This window comes from Aptenodytes patagonicus, chromosome 1, assembly GCF_965638725.1.
Source record: "Aptenodytes patagonicus chromosome 1, bAptPat1.pri.cur, whole genome shotgun sequence".
NCBI lineage: Eukaryota > Metazoa > Chordata > Aves > Sphenisciformes > Spheniscidae > Aptenodytes > Aptenodytes patagonicus.
The window spans coordinates 211441914-211456844 of record NC_134949.1 but is presented as its reverse complement, the minus strand read 5'-3'; the positions used below and the strand labels follow the sequence as shown (position 1 = coordinate 211456844).

At 42.7% G+C, this 14931-nt stretch overlaps 1 protein-coding gene across 5 annotated transcripts in view; it reads right to left on the bottom strand.

The window, feature by feature from the left end:
• The window catches only part of PDGFD (platelet derived growth factor D), a 155905-nt gene that overhangs the window by 17125 nt on the left and 123849 nt on the right, over nucleotides 1-14931 (bottom strand). For all 5 annotated transcript variants that reach the window (XM_076328220.1, XM_076328222.1, XM_076328224.1 and 2 more), the window contains one exon: nucleotides 244-458. In XM_076328220.1, the coding sequence (XP_076184335.1) occupies nucleotides 244-458 (215 nt within the window). The remainder of the gene's footprint in view (nucleotides 1-243; nucleotides 459-14931) is intronic.

Sequence of the window (14931 nt, the reverse complement as noted above, 5' to 3'; positions counted from 1 at the left end):
TTTTGCCCATTGATTTTTGCACTGCAGATCCAACATGATAATCAATATAAGCATGATAATATAACATGATAATGATACTATAACATGGTATAGCATAATGATAATGTAACATGATATAGCATGATCAATATAACATGCTAATCAATATAAGCAGCACACATAGCTCTGAGAAAAGCCTTCAGAAACCATGTAAGAAATAAATACTCAAAAGAAGTACCAAAGAAAAGAAAAAAGTGAAAATACCTCATGATATTTTTTCACTGTTTTCCCTGACATGCATGTGCAGGATTTCCAGTTCGAAGTCCCGCAGCCACAGTTTCCTCCACAGCGTTGGACAAGGAGGCAGCGAGGGAAGAAAACTACATTTGTCAGCTTCAGTTCCTCCCTTAAATTGACAGAGTAGTTTCTTGGAGTGCAGCTGTAACGTTTCACATCATCATTCAACCTGTCCAGGTCAACTGCAATGCAAAAGACGTTTCATTAGTAAGGTTTGAGTGGGACACTCCTCTAATTTATACCGTTCCCCAGGCAGCCAATAACAAAGTGATGTGACATTGGTTGGAAAATATGTGAAGTATAGCAGTGATTTCTGAACAGATAAACATAAACCCACCAATTTTAAATCATTACAGGTGGCCATCCAGGCTCTCATCCTGTTCCCACTGATTCCCATAGCAGAGCTCACGCTGACTATAAAGGTGAAGGGAAGGCTTGAAATAAAATATTGGCCTGAAAGCTGAAGATTGGTTATTTTATTTGCTCTGTCACTGATCTGGATCCTTGGGTAAGAGATTCTACTTCTGCTACTATCTTCCTCCCCCCGCTTATACCTGGCTTACTTAGATGATGAGTTCTTGTTTTTTTATTATAGACACAATTCCTTTGGCCTAACTGCAGGTATACAAAAGGCAAACACTTTAAAGAAGGCTCTTCCTGTGGTCAGAAAAGAAACGTCTTTGGAGAGTGATTCATCCCTTCCTCAAAAGGGCATTTAGGACAGGTGGCGCGACTTGCTTTCTCAAGTTGCCTGTCTGTATTGTTTATGGATAGAGTCTAGATAACTGATGGAGAAATCAATCTAGGCAATATTAATTTCAACTGGTAAATGCTACTATAATAGGCATACAAATAAATACAATTAAAAATAATGAGCTTCATTGAATGCCAGTAGTTGGTTGATGTTTAAATGCCTGGTATCTCTGTGAGATGTGTCATGTAAACAAGTAGTAAAGCCAACCATAAAAATAACTTATAGACTATCAATCAGCTGTGAGTTTAAGTGCTGTTTCTAGCTTTAGCTTGTAAAGATGAAACAAAACAAAACTTTCCATAAATACATTTTCCACAACTGTAACACAGATAAAAGTAGCAAATTTCATGAGTTTTATTTCTATAGAAGTCTTCCGATTTCTTTTTCCCTCCTTTTCTACTTTCTTCTTTTCCTTAGGATTCTGTCCACCAACTAAGTCTTCAAAAGCTCAATAATTCATTCAGGATTGAATCATAGAATCAGAGAATCATAGAATGGTTTGGGTTGGAAGGGACCTTAAAGATCATCTAGTTCCAACCCCCCTGCCATGGGCAGGGACACTTTCCACTAGACCAGGTTGCTCAAAGCCCCATCCAACCTGGCCTTGAACACTTCCAGGCATGAGGCATCCACAGCTTCTCTGGGCAACCTGTTCTGGTGCCTCAGCACCCTCATAGTGAAGAATTTCTTCTTTATATCTAATCTAAATCTACTCTCTTTCAGTTTAAACCCATTACCCCTTGTCCTATCCAAGTCCCTCTCCAGGTTTCTTGTAGGACCCCTTCAGGTACTGGAAGGCTGCTATAAGGTGTCCCCGGAGCCTTCTCTTCTCCAGGCTGAATAACCCCAAATCTCTCAGCCTGTCTTCATAGGAAAGGTGCTCCGGCCCTCTGATCATCATGATTGAAGGACATGTGAACTTGTGTTGAGAAGTGAGGTCCTCTGGTTTGAAACTGAGAACCAGAAAGAAAATTAAAATGCATTTTGAACTCATCGAGGTTGAAAGCTGAAAAATTCATCTTCTTTTGATTCAGATCTTCAAATTTTAGAAAAAAAAGAAAAACTGGAAACCAGAAACACCGTGTCTCACTGACAAATAGAATCATAGAATAGTTTGAATGGCGAAGTCACCGAGGCAAAGGGCTCCGGAGCGGAGGATCGTGCCGGGGGACCCTTCCTAAAGCAGCAAAACCGCGGCAAAACCCGCGAAGGCAAAAGCACAGGGGGTGAGAGGGTGCCCCAGCCCCCACCCCCCCGAGACAGAGGAGGGAGCTCCTGACGAGCGGCAGCTCTGGCTCAGCGTGGGCGGGGACAAGAGGGACGGCGGCCAAACCCCCCCATATACAAGAGCAGCCCCCAGGGAGTGCGAGCGACCCAGAGCGTGGCGAACAGAGTGGGCAAACAGGGCGTGGCGCGTCAGAAGGGCGTGGCACTGCAGTTTGCTCGGCAGTTCGCGTAGGGAAGGCGAGCGGGCAGGGCGCAGCCCCCCTCCTGGCTCTAGAGGCCAACTCAACTGGTAGTCGCTGCCTTCCCAGAAGAGGACCAGCTATGGTTTCCACTTGGCCGAAAGCCATCGCCAGAAGGAATGCGGCGACCCAGACGGAGCCCTCACGCAAGCATACAGCTGTCCAGGTCTCCGGCTGCAGGGAGTGCCTGAGCCTGTCAGCTGTACCAGAGGGCAGCAGAGACTACACCTGGCCTGGTGTGCGGTGCGACCAGGTGGATGATCTGCTCGGCCTGGTCTCCTCGACAGAGCTGAAGGAGGAAGTGGAAAGGTTAAGGAGTATCAGGCTTTTTTAGAAGCCCCCTTTAAGTACTGAAAGGCTGCAAGAAGGTCTCCTCGGAGCCTTCTCTTCTCCAGGCTGAACAACCCCAACTCTCTCAGTCTTTCTTCATAGGAGAGGTGTTCCATCCCCCTCATCACTTTTGTGACCTTCCTCTGGACCCGCTTCAACAGGTCTGTGTCTTTCTTATGCTGAGGACTCCAGAGCTGGACACAGTACTCCAGGTGGGGTCTCACCAGAGCAGAGTAGAGGGGCAGGATCACCTCCCTCGACCTGCTGGCCACGCTTCTTTGGATGCAGCCCAGGATGTGATTTGCTTTCTGGGCTGTGAGTGCACATTGCTGGCTCATGTCCAGCTTTTCATCCACCAGTACCCCCAAGTCCTTCTCGGCAGGGCTGCTCTCAATCCCTCTCAATCTCTCATCAATCTCTCATCCCCCAGCCTGTACTGATACCCGGGGTTGCCCCAACCCAGGTGCAGGACCTTGCCCTTGGCCTTGTTAAACCTCATGAGGTTCACATGGGCCCACTTCTCCAGCTTGTCCAGGTTCCTCTGGATGGCATCCCGTCCTTCTGGCATGTGAACCACACCACTCAGCTTGGTGTCACCTGCAAACTTGCTGAGGGTGAACTCGATCCCACTGTCTATGTCATTGATGCAGATTTTAAACAGTACCGGTCCCAATACTGACCCCTGCAGGACGCCACTCGTCACCAGTCTCCATCTGGACATTGAGCCGTTGACCACTACCCTCTGCATGCAACCATCTAACCAATTCCTCACCCACCAGACAGTCCACCCATCAAATAAATCCATACCTCTCCAGTTTAGAGAGAAGGATGTTGTGGGGGACCGTGCCAAAGGCCTTACAGAGGTCCAGATAGATGACATCTGTAGCCCTTCCCGTGTTCACTGATGTAGTCGCTCCATCATAGAAGGCCACTAGGTTAGTCAGGCAGGACTTGCCCTTGCTGAAGCCATGCTGGCTGTCTCGAATCACCTCCCTGTCCTCCACGTGCCTTAGCATAGCTTCCAGGAGGATCTGCTCCATGATCTTGCCAGGCACAGACGTGAGACTGACTGGCCTGTAGTTCCCCGGGTCTTCCTTTTTTCCCTTTTTAAAAATGGGTGCAATGTTTCCCCTTTTCCAGTCAGTGGGAACTTCTCCAGACTGCCACGACTTCTCAAATACGATGGATAGTGGCATAGCAACTTCATCCGCCAGTTCCTTCAGGACCCGCGGATGGATCTCATCGGGTCCCATAGACCTGTGCACCTTCAGGTGCCTTAGATGGTCTCAAACCTGATCTTCTCCCACAGTGGGTGGCTCTTCATTCTCCCAGTCCCTGCCTTTGCCTTCTGCGGCTTGGGCGGTGAGGCTCGAGCACTTGCTGGTGAAGACCGAGGCAAAAAAGTCATTGAGTACCTCCGCCTTCTCCATATCCCAGGTAACTAGGTCTCCCGTTTCGTTCCAGAGAGGGCCCACATTTTCCCTCAGAAATCATTAATTATATGAACATTTTTTTTAAAAGACAAGTAAATTACACTCAAAATATAAATTAAGCTGAACAAAGAAAAATAACAGAAAATGTCTGGAGGGTACAGCAGACAAAAATAATCCCTTCCTACCCCAAACAGTATTTTCTAACAGATACATCAACAGGGAAACAGGAACGGCTCAAATGAGAACTGAGATAATGGTCTAGTGTTTGTGAACATATCAGATTTTCATGGGCACGTTTAATAGCTCAACACCACCGCTGGTCCTGAGTGCACCTATGCTTGTGCTTTACTATAAACATGTGAAAACCTCCAACAAAGACAGGAGCACTACAATGCTTCATACCTTCTGTGACTCAGCCCTTGTCAACATCACAAAGGAAATTGTGGAAAAAGCTGTGATTTGTAAATATCATGCACCTTTACATTCTGGCCTGGAGATATTCATAAGGCAGATATGCAAGAGGCAAGGGTACGTAAATGTCATGAGTGCTATTATAGAAAATCATAGCAGCTTCACTTTTCTGGCAAGGTGTTATCTCAGTCAAAAAGAATTTAGCAGATAAATTGCGATTTTATAGCAATTGTGATACATCTTGCCATGAAATCTCAGTGGTTCTCTCCAGAGAGCTAGCATCTCTCCAAAAGAGGTATAGATCATCCTCCTGATACAAGCACAAAATCAGTGGGGCTGCTGGTATACTCATGCACTGGGAGAAAAATACACTCTGAATGTCCACAGCCAGGACTTAGAAGTCCAGAGAATATTGATTCTTTGTTTTAACAGATGATATTTGGTTCTCTGCTGTATTCTCCAAAGCCACCCCTTCTCATTGCAGGCTCTCAGGCTAATTCTTCTCGCAGGGAAGTGTTTCCCACTCCTCTAAACATTCTCATCAGGACCTTTGCCATCAGCTTTGCTTACCGATGAAGCAAAGAGATATCTGGCTACCATTCATTTCAGCCAATTGACATAAAGGAAAAATTAATCAAAGGAAGAAGATGGCAGAGAATATTCTGCCTCATGAATAATGAGATTTCTTGAGGGGAAAGCCTGAATCATCCACGCTCTGACACGGCAGCAATCCAGGGGAATGGATACTGATACGAGCAGGCTATTACTGGGACAGGCTGGCCGTGGACTAGGACGGTATTTGCCGATGGTGCATCTCTAGACAGAGTTAGAATAAAATGCTCAAAGGATTAATTCAGCCTGTGATTGCAATGCCTCCTGCTGAGGTAGCACAAGAAACAAGGCTTCCAGCAACAAACTGGTCATTAGAGGGCCCAGACCCAGGTCACATGAACTGACATCTGTGTCCAGGAGAAGATGTCCAGGGGACTGAATAAATTTTGCTCTATCATAGATGAAATTTCCCTTCAGGCTCAACAGTCCTCCTTCCTGCATTGAGCTGATACCTATCATCACTGCTGTGTTATCAACACAGAAATGAGTCTTTGCAATGAGATTGGCAGAGAGGGAAAGCACCAGCATTTAAAGGACCAGGGCGGGTGGGCTTTCCTGCAGAGAGCATATTATATCCATCACAGTGTTGCACATATCAGCTTCAGTACTTAAGCTGCTCAATTTAAATGGCAAGGGGTGACCTGGCAAAGGGCTTTCACTGGAGGGAAGACTTTGCTCACCAGCCTTCAAAAGCCTAGTTTTGATGACTTTCAGAAGTCTTTGCAGAGTCTCTTAGGCTGTAGCTGAGTCAGTACTGTGGAGAGCTGTTGACTTGCTCGAAGCATAGGAGGGAATAACCAGATAATTAGGATAATTTTTTCCCTATGCAGTATGAAGGAATCAGCTATTTTCAATGAAGGCTCAAAACTTTCTGGATGCATTCTTCAGGAATTCTGAAATCAACCAGTAGCAAAATGCATTTTATTTAGTGTATTTGTCTATGATGAACTATTTTTGAAAAACCTATGGGAAATTTTCCAATGGAAAATTGCATGAATTCTCCTTGGTTTCATACTCAAGGCATTCTGATCCTCACTTATTAGCAGTTTTCAGGACCCCAAATTCCAGAGTTATCAGTTAAGATGTGAATTCTCTGCACTTTGGCATATCTTGGGTATCAGAGCCCAGGTTGAAATGGACAAATACAATAGCAGAAAAGTCTTACTTTAGTGATGCTGAAATCGTGAAAAATAAATAACTGCAAGCAGAGAAGAAAAGACTAAATAAAAGGCTTAAGAGGTACACAAGTCATCCTCCATAAAAAATCATCTGGAGGCAAACACCTATGCTCTTTTTTACTCTGTTCTACAGAAATCCAGCACTTGGTGGGATAAGGTGAGCACGCAATGTCTTCTGTGACCAGCGTATACCGTACTCCGGTAGTATCACACTGACACCCAAGAACAGCTCCCATTGCCTAATTAGCTGTAGACCATGGTTTGCAGCCCCCTAACAAAAGAACACATTTTGCTCTGAACAACTCTCTCTGTTGAAAGCTTCGATATGCATTTTTCCCCGTCTTGGGATTGTTTTACTGTCTGGAGTGAGTCCATTTCCTCATCCGTATAACAATGAGATTTTACAGTACAGTCAGTTTCATGCATCACTTCACTGCAGTGACTAAAATGTAACTGAGCCTTGGTGTGATTGGTGTGAAATCCTGCTGCTTTACTTATCAAGGACTGAAACCACTGGAGTCCTTAATTTAAAACTAGAACTAAAAGGTTCTGTAGGCTAGATGCAAATAACTTCAAAGTATTATTACAGAATGTCTGCATCAGAGATTCAATTTAAAGGCAAGGCAGACATAAAAAGATGCACTGGAGCCATAAGCTGGATACTTGGGGTACAGAGTTTGCCCCCTCCTCCCCCTTAAATCCTATGCTTAAATCCATCCTCATTTCACATAGCGTTATGGCATGTCCTTATCTTGAAACATTGATCTTAATCAGAGGTAAGCACTGAAATCAGGGACTGCAGCTAATACCATGTCTTATTCAGAAGGGACAGCCTTAAAGATTGGAGAGGAGAGAAAACCTGTGCTGCTGGTTACTGATTCATTTTAAAAAGACAGGCAGTCTGTCAGGGTTTCTTTTAACACTTTATCTGTCCCGAATTCATACATGGCCCTAACATTGTCATATCTGAACATTTTACACTTTTTTTCATGCATCAGCCACAGACCAGAGCTGAGGTGTAAGAGACGGTAGCCACCTTCTCGCAGTATTCTGATACCACATGTACCACTTATGGGTAGAAGTTACTCCTGGGGAGATTCCGATTGGACACAAGAGAAAAATTTTTCACAATGAGAACAATCAGCTATTGGAATAATCTCCCCAGGGAAGTGGTGGGTTCCCTAACATTGGACACTTTTAAGATTCAGCTGGAGAGGGTGCTGGGCCATCTTGTCTAGACCGTGCTTTTGCCAAGAAAGGTTGGACCAGAAGATCCTTGAGGTCCCTTCCAACCTGGTATTCTATGATTCTATGATTCTATGTCAAGGCCATCTACAAGCAAGGCAAGAAGGATTCAGGCAGGTGCAGACCAGTCAGCCTAACCTCAGCCCATGGTAAAATTAAGGGGTAAATCCTCCTGGAAGCAATGTCCAGGCATATGAAAGACAAGAGGGTGACTGGGAACAGCCAGAATAAATTTACCAAGGGCAAATTGTGATGGACCAACCTGAAAGTCAGCTATGATAAGACAACTGTCTTGCTGGATAAGGTGAAAGCAGCAGAGGCGTCTGCTGATTTTTGACAGTGATCCATAGCATCCTTGCAGCCAAACTGCTGAGATATAATGGGATAGGTGGGCTACAAATTTGGAAGATAACCAGAAGGTCCAAGAGGCTTGAGCAAAATGGTCAGCAATTCCAAGTACAGCTGGTGGCTGGTTACTACCAGTGTTCCTCAGGGGGTAACGCTGGGGTCAGTACTGCTGAAGATCTTCACTGATGATCTGAACAATGGAATGATGTGAACCGTCAGCAAGTTTGTCAGTGACATCACATTAGGGAAATTTGTCCATGTGCTGCAGGACTGCCTTTCAGAAGGACCTCAGCAGGCTGGAGAAATGTGCTTGCAAGAACCTCATGAGGTTCAGTGATGACAAATGGAAATTCCTGCACCTGACATGGAATAACCCCATGCATCAGTCCACACTGGGGACACCCTGACTAAGCAGAAGCTTTGCAGAAAAAGCCTTGGCATCCTGGTAGACAGCAGGTTGAACATGAGTCAGCTGTTTGCCTTGCAGTGACAGAGGCTGCACACTGAGCTGCATTAGGAAGAATCTGGCAGCAGGTTGAGGGAGATGAATACTCCCCTTCATTCAGCTCTTGTGAACCTGCATCTGGAGTACTGTGTCCAGTTTTGAGCCCCCTCCATCAGAAGAGAAGGATGAACAAACTAGGAGTTCAGTGAAGGGTGACCATGATGGTTAAGGTGCTGGTCCAAAACAGCCACAGCGAGGCTGAGGGAACCAGATTTGTTTAGTCTGGAAAGAAGACTAAAGGGGGTTCTAATAATCGTCTCCAGCTATCTAAAAGGGGCTACAGGGAAGATGGAGCCAGTCTCTTCTTGGATGTGCACAGCAAAAATAGAAGGGGCAAAAATTACAAGTTCCACCAGACTATGCTGACGACAGGCCACGTTAAGAATCATCTGTATGTAGACAGATTATAAGGCTTAGATCGTCAAAGATGTTAAAATGCCTAACTCCCACTGAAGGGACTTGCCCACATTATACAGGGAACAAGTGCAGGGACTTCCTAGCCACTGACCATCCTCCCCTGGATGTCAAGCAGATATCTACATCTCCTTGGGCCTCCCGCCGAAGGCATGCAAACCAATGCCAATTCTGCTAAAATTTCTAATGCTTGTGCTCTTTTTGGCAGCTAAAGAGATGTACTCATGAAAAGGCCTGCATTTGTTAGCTTGCCCCTGTTCATATTTTGTGCATCAGCAAGGGATGGAACTGCACTGCGGTTGCAGTATTGTGTGTCAAGTGGGGATCCAGAGCTCAGTTTTAGTTCCTTTTCATGTGTGGCTTACAGTTTATAACAAAGGTTGTTGTGCTGCTGTTTTAATTTTGACTCTGGGCTTTAAAAAATTCCTCTATAAAGCATGGAATTTCTCAGAGACCTATGAATGTATTGAACGCTTTATCCCTAGCATTCATGCTCCACTAGCATAAAGGTGTGTACGAGGGCTGTGTCAGGTAGAGCAGAGGTACTGTACAAGCACTCAAAGACATTCAGAGCTGTGCTGTAGCTGACTGAAGCTATGGTGTGGTTGAACTTGAGTTGGAAAATGCAGTCCCATACATATGATAAACAGTCACATTTTCCACTGGTTAAATCACCTAAATGCACTGACACCGATGAATTTATTCTTCTCCATACTGAATGTTGACCAAACCCTGTGGCTTTTAGTCTTCAACACATATATGGCTGATGGTAATCACTGTTTCACTGCACATGCTTAATGATACCACAATAAGCACTTTGTTAAATACACCTGAAAACTTTGGGATCTGTCCAAGTCTTTCTCGTGGGAGCTGGGGAGAAGATGCTGTGATTTGGATTTACTACAGAATCACAATGCCAAGACAAACCTCCTCAATGCAGCAACTATTATTTTAGAGGAATGAGAGATCAGAATTTCAGTGGGGTTATAACTGTCCACATGAAACAAGGTTCACAACATATGGGCCTATTATAGACTGGCAAACCAATTATCAGCTGTGGTATGGGTCAAGTAGCAAAAGTAGGCCAAACCATCAGTGTCGTAAATGGACATAGCTTCACGGAAATCAATGGAATTGAACAGCTTATTCCAGTGATAAATAATACACTGCAAGTTTCACTAGCATTTTAAAAAAGGGTTTAATAAGAAAAGCTTTCACTGCAGTGACTGACAATAATGTCACGTAAAGCATGAGGGAAAATCTCATTTGTCACAGAGGGGGGAGAGTACATATGCAGGTCTGAATTAGATTGTGAAATGAATAAATGTGTGTGGTTTGCATGCAACAGACAATTTGGTTCCCAATGGAAGAAAGGTGGAAGAAATATCCTGTTTTTTCAGCACAGGGAATACTTTAAATTAGCAGCTATTTGAGAAGGTATTCCATCTACTTGGAATATTCACATTTGTCATGAGTAAGTGGGCATTCAGCATTTGTGATGCCTGCACTCCCTGTCTGGTGCACTGAAACTTGCTGGCAGCCATCCCAGAACCTTTCAAGGAAGAGTACATGGACGTTTGCAGTAATTTATTGGCCACTGTTTGGAAACCCCTGAGAAATTACATTCCTGAGTCAAAATTTTAACTTCTTGCTAGACCATTGTAAGTAGTGACAATTAAAAACTATTGTTAAGGACATGGCAAAACCTGCCTAATCTTGGGAACCTGTTTGGCAATGGACAGCAGAAACATTCCATGAAGACTTGTGGTCTCATCTCACTATTCCCCTTCTAGAGAGCAGTGTGGCTATGCCAGCAAGTGTTTATTTATTTAACTTGTAAAGCTGTCATTGCAGACAGATGTTATTGCAAGAATGTCCCACCTGATTAATTTCTTCTGATAGCCAAAGGCTTCTTGCATACTATTTCCCAAAAAGAAAATGAGCTCAGAGGCGTGTGTAGTCTTGTTAATTACCAGAATGTATCTACCCACGTGTTCCTGCTTCCTACGTTTATTTGTGGAAAAAAACTTCCTTTTTAAAGATGAGCCCTTTCTCTAGGTACCATCCCCTAGACATTTGGATCTACTTCTATGATGAGAAACAGTGAACTTTTTCTTTCTCCTTCCTTTCTTCATTTGTACACAAGCCATTTCACAGGCAGAGGTCTTTTCTTTTTAAAATTACAAAGCCTTTTTCAATGGGATGTAAAACTTCAGAGTGAACAACAAAAGATAAATGCAAACAAGCACGTGGGAAAAGTTAAATGATGTTTAACTGATGGTTGGAACTGTTTACAACAGTATCTCTGAGGACCTCTTCTAATATTATCAAGCAGATACATTGATGCTTTCAAAAATTTAAACTGTAGGTTGAAGAGGTTTCCTTCAAACGTGTCTGAATGCTCCTTATGACTCTCTAAAAGAATAGAGATCTATTTGTCTAGAAGTTCAACATAATTGTAGAGTATGGCTGTTTTCTTTCTTGTATCTACCTGTGTAGAATACTAAGAACAATATTAAATAACCCAACAGACAGTGATACCCTTTTAGAGATGCTTTACATTTGTAACAGCCAAATTACTATGACACTGAGGTCAGCTACAACATATTAAAGCAATGCAAAAGGAATTATTTTAAGGGATATACTTTATTTGGTATGACCTGCTTTTTTCCTAAAAGTCTAGGATGAGCTTAAGGCTGAATATTCATACTTTCAGAGTTTCTAAAATGCAGCAATGGCTAACAAACCTTTTTGAGTATATTTACAACGGCTGCAAAGGTTATTTGAAACATCTACTTGTCATATTTTCATATAGGAGGTGTACACTGTAGTTTATAGCTTATACAAGGCCTCTCATTTAAGGATTTTGAAAATGTGAATGTGTATCTTCCCGTTTCTTTTCTGTCCTTTTCTTCCAGTCTGGGTTCCACTGTGATTCTATAGTTGACTGGAGTGGTTAACAGCAAACCTCACTGAACATATGTAGAATTAAATTTAAAACTTCATGTGGTTATTAGTGAGACACACCTGATACCACTATCTCACTTCAATAGTGTAAATAGAAAGAAATGCATTTAACTCAATAGAGTTGCATCAGTGTTGTAGAGGTGTGAGATCAGATTTTGTAGATGGAACAGAGTTATCATACATACAGATTTAATCAACACACTCTTCATCTTTAAGGTTCTCACAGGAGGTATCCAGGGAGGGAGCAATCTTATAACTGTGTATAAATACATGATGGGAGGGAGTAAAAAAGATGGAGCCAGAGTCTTTAAAAGGACAAGAGGTATTGGACACAAACTGTAACACAGGAAAACTTATTTAAACATTTAGAAAAAACTTTTTTTTTTTTTTTGTTCTGAAGGTGGTCAGACACAGGTTGCCCAGAAAGGTTGTGGAGTCTCCATCCTTGGAGATATTCAAAACTCGACTGGACATGGTCCCAAGCAAACTGCTGTTGGTGACCCTGCCTTGAGCAGGGGAGTTGGATTAGACAATCTCCTGATGCACCTTCCCACTTTATCTATTCTATGATTCTGCGAGTTTCAGCTATGCTAAAATACTGTACTTCTTATTTCCTTGACCTTGATCCTTATCTTTGTGGATTATTGATTGCCAAATTAAGAAAACATACCATTTAAATGTCATTTATCACATATCCCTATTATTAGAATTGGTATTCAGCAACACCGCCTCTTAAGCTCAATTTCATGGCACAATTTGTATGGGCAGAGAGTTGGATAGGAGCAAAATCATTAGTGATTCATTTATACCATTTATATGACATGTTCTGAAAATGCTGTGAAAGATAGGCAGAGATTACATCAAATTGTTCTAATCTGCCTCAGGGCTGTTCTAACTAAGGATAAAGAATAAAACCCAAGCTGGAAGCAGAAACAGATAGATATCTGAAATAAATGATGATATAATCTATTGGTCTCTATGCTGCAAGGTTATCCCAGTGCCTATAAACATTCCTCAGAGATCCACAGTGTCTTTGTTTAAAACCCACCAAGCATTTCTAATTTAAGGACTTGTTAAAGCTGTTCCCTGCTCCTGACATCATCCAAAAACAAGCCTTTAATCCTGTCAAAAGTTTATGACTAAATAAAAATTCTTAACTGAAATTTTTTAAGGATTTGATTGTAGTGAGGTACTTTTGTCCGGAGGGCTGCTAACAGTCAGGGAATTTGGCCTTTAGTTTGAAGACAAAAGAAAAACTGTTATAAAACATTTTTTGCTTATTCCTGTAACCAAAACAGCAACAAAAAAATCCCATTAAAATAAATCAAGTGTTAAAATAATAACTGGAAAACTCTTTATGTCTTTTACAGTGTTATGCAAGAAGCTGAATTACATGTATACTAAATGGAGAAACCTTTACGTATCTGAATTTTCTGAGCACTACCAGATCAGATTGATACCTGTAGCCTACATGATCGGCATCATTAAAGCAGCAAATGCTATTTTATATATACGTGGTCATTTAAACATATAGGGTACTAGGCCAAATATGATCTGAGAATCAAATTAAATCTGGAGAGCAGAACCAGTACAGGATCCAGGTTTCTAATCAGCTTCTCTTAAAATCAAAACAGACCCTTTATTTCTTTTGTATGTATGTCTATCAGTGCCAAATCCAGCCTGGATATAAGGGACACACAGCTCATGTTTCACAGACCCCTAAATGAGATCAAACTGATCTCAGAAGTGATGCAGCGGCAGTCAGGTGACGTTTTTCACAAAACATGGGCTGTTGTGGTTGCCTGAAATTTCTGAAGTGCCAAAATGGAACAAAGTAAAAGGGTTCAGTTTTCACCGGATGGGTGCTCAGGGCTTTATCGCAGATTCCTTTGAAGTGCTGAGCCCAAAAACAGACAGGCAACATGTCTTGGAAACTGTAGGTCAAGTTGGCTGTGTATCTACTAATACATTGTATGTGCCTGAAGTCATTCTCCTGCACAAAGGTCAACAGCCACGGGACAGCCCACATCCCTATCGTAAACTTCTTACCCTCCAAGACAGGGTGGCCACATGCAAACTGCCCACCGGGAATGGCAGCTGGACTCTGCCAACTCCTGGTTTTGCCCAGCAATGACCTCCGAGAATGACACTTGGCCTGGGCCAAAACTAAGCAGACAGCAGGCTGACAATTTAGCAACATGATGATTTGATTTCAGGGCCTGGGAGCACTTCTTGACACTATTTTTCCTAATACAGATGCAGCCTATACATCCTTTTTCAGATCAAAGCACATTAAAGCCTCATCATTTGATAGCAAGCAAGTTACAAACATAGAATTAAAATCCTGTCTCCCTGCTTAGCACACGCTTAACATAGGGGGGATGGGATTTGAGATGCAAATAAACTGCAGATTGCACAGAATCAGAACTGTGACTTGGGCATTATATTTATAAAGTTATAAAGAAGAATGCATATGAATACATATCTTGGAAATGGAAGACAATATTAAGAAGAAAACTCATATAAAATGTTTCACTCCAGATCTTCTGTGAAAACTACAGCAATTGTCACCTTGGAGAACCCTAACAGACCTCCTAGATCCGTGCTTGCACATAAAGGGCGATTTCATCAGGTCCTTCGGTGCATGGTTACCCCAGAGCACGACTGTCTCTTCTAAACAGTGTTTCTTTATCATTATGGGTTTGTACTGCTAGCTTAACATCTCTTTGCTTTACCATTTGGTGGATGATTTGAACTAACAGAATGAAACAAGAAACATAACCCAGAAATGTGTGCTTTGCTCAATTACAGACAAAGATGTTAAACCATAATAATGTTCCCCACCAACATAATGAAAAACAGTGAGACGTTCACATCCTAAAAAACCAGCTGCACATACAGGTGTCTGCACCAGATGCTTCCCTAAGCACAATGTGATAAAAGTGATTATTCCTCACTCAACAGAGAACAATCCCTAAGCAGGGTATTTAAA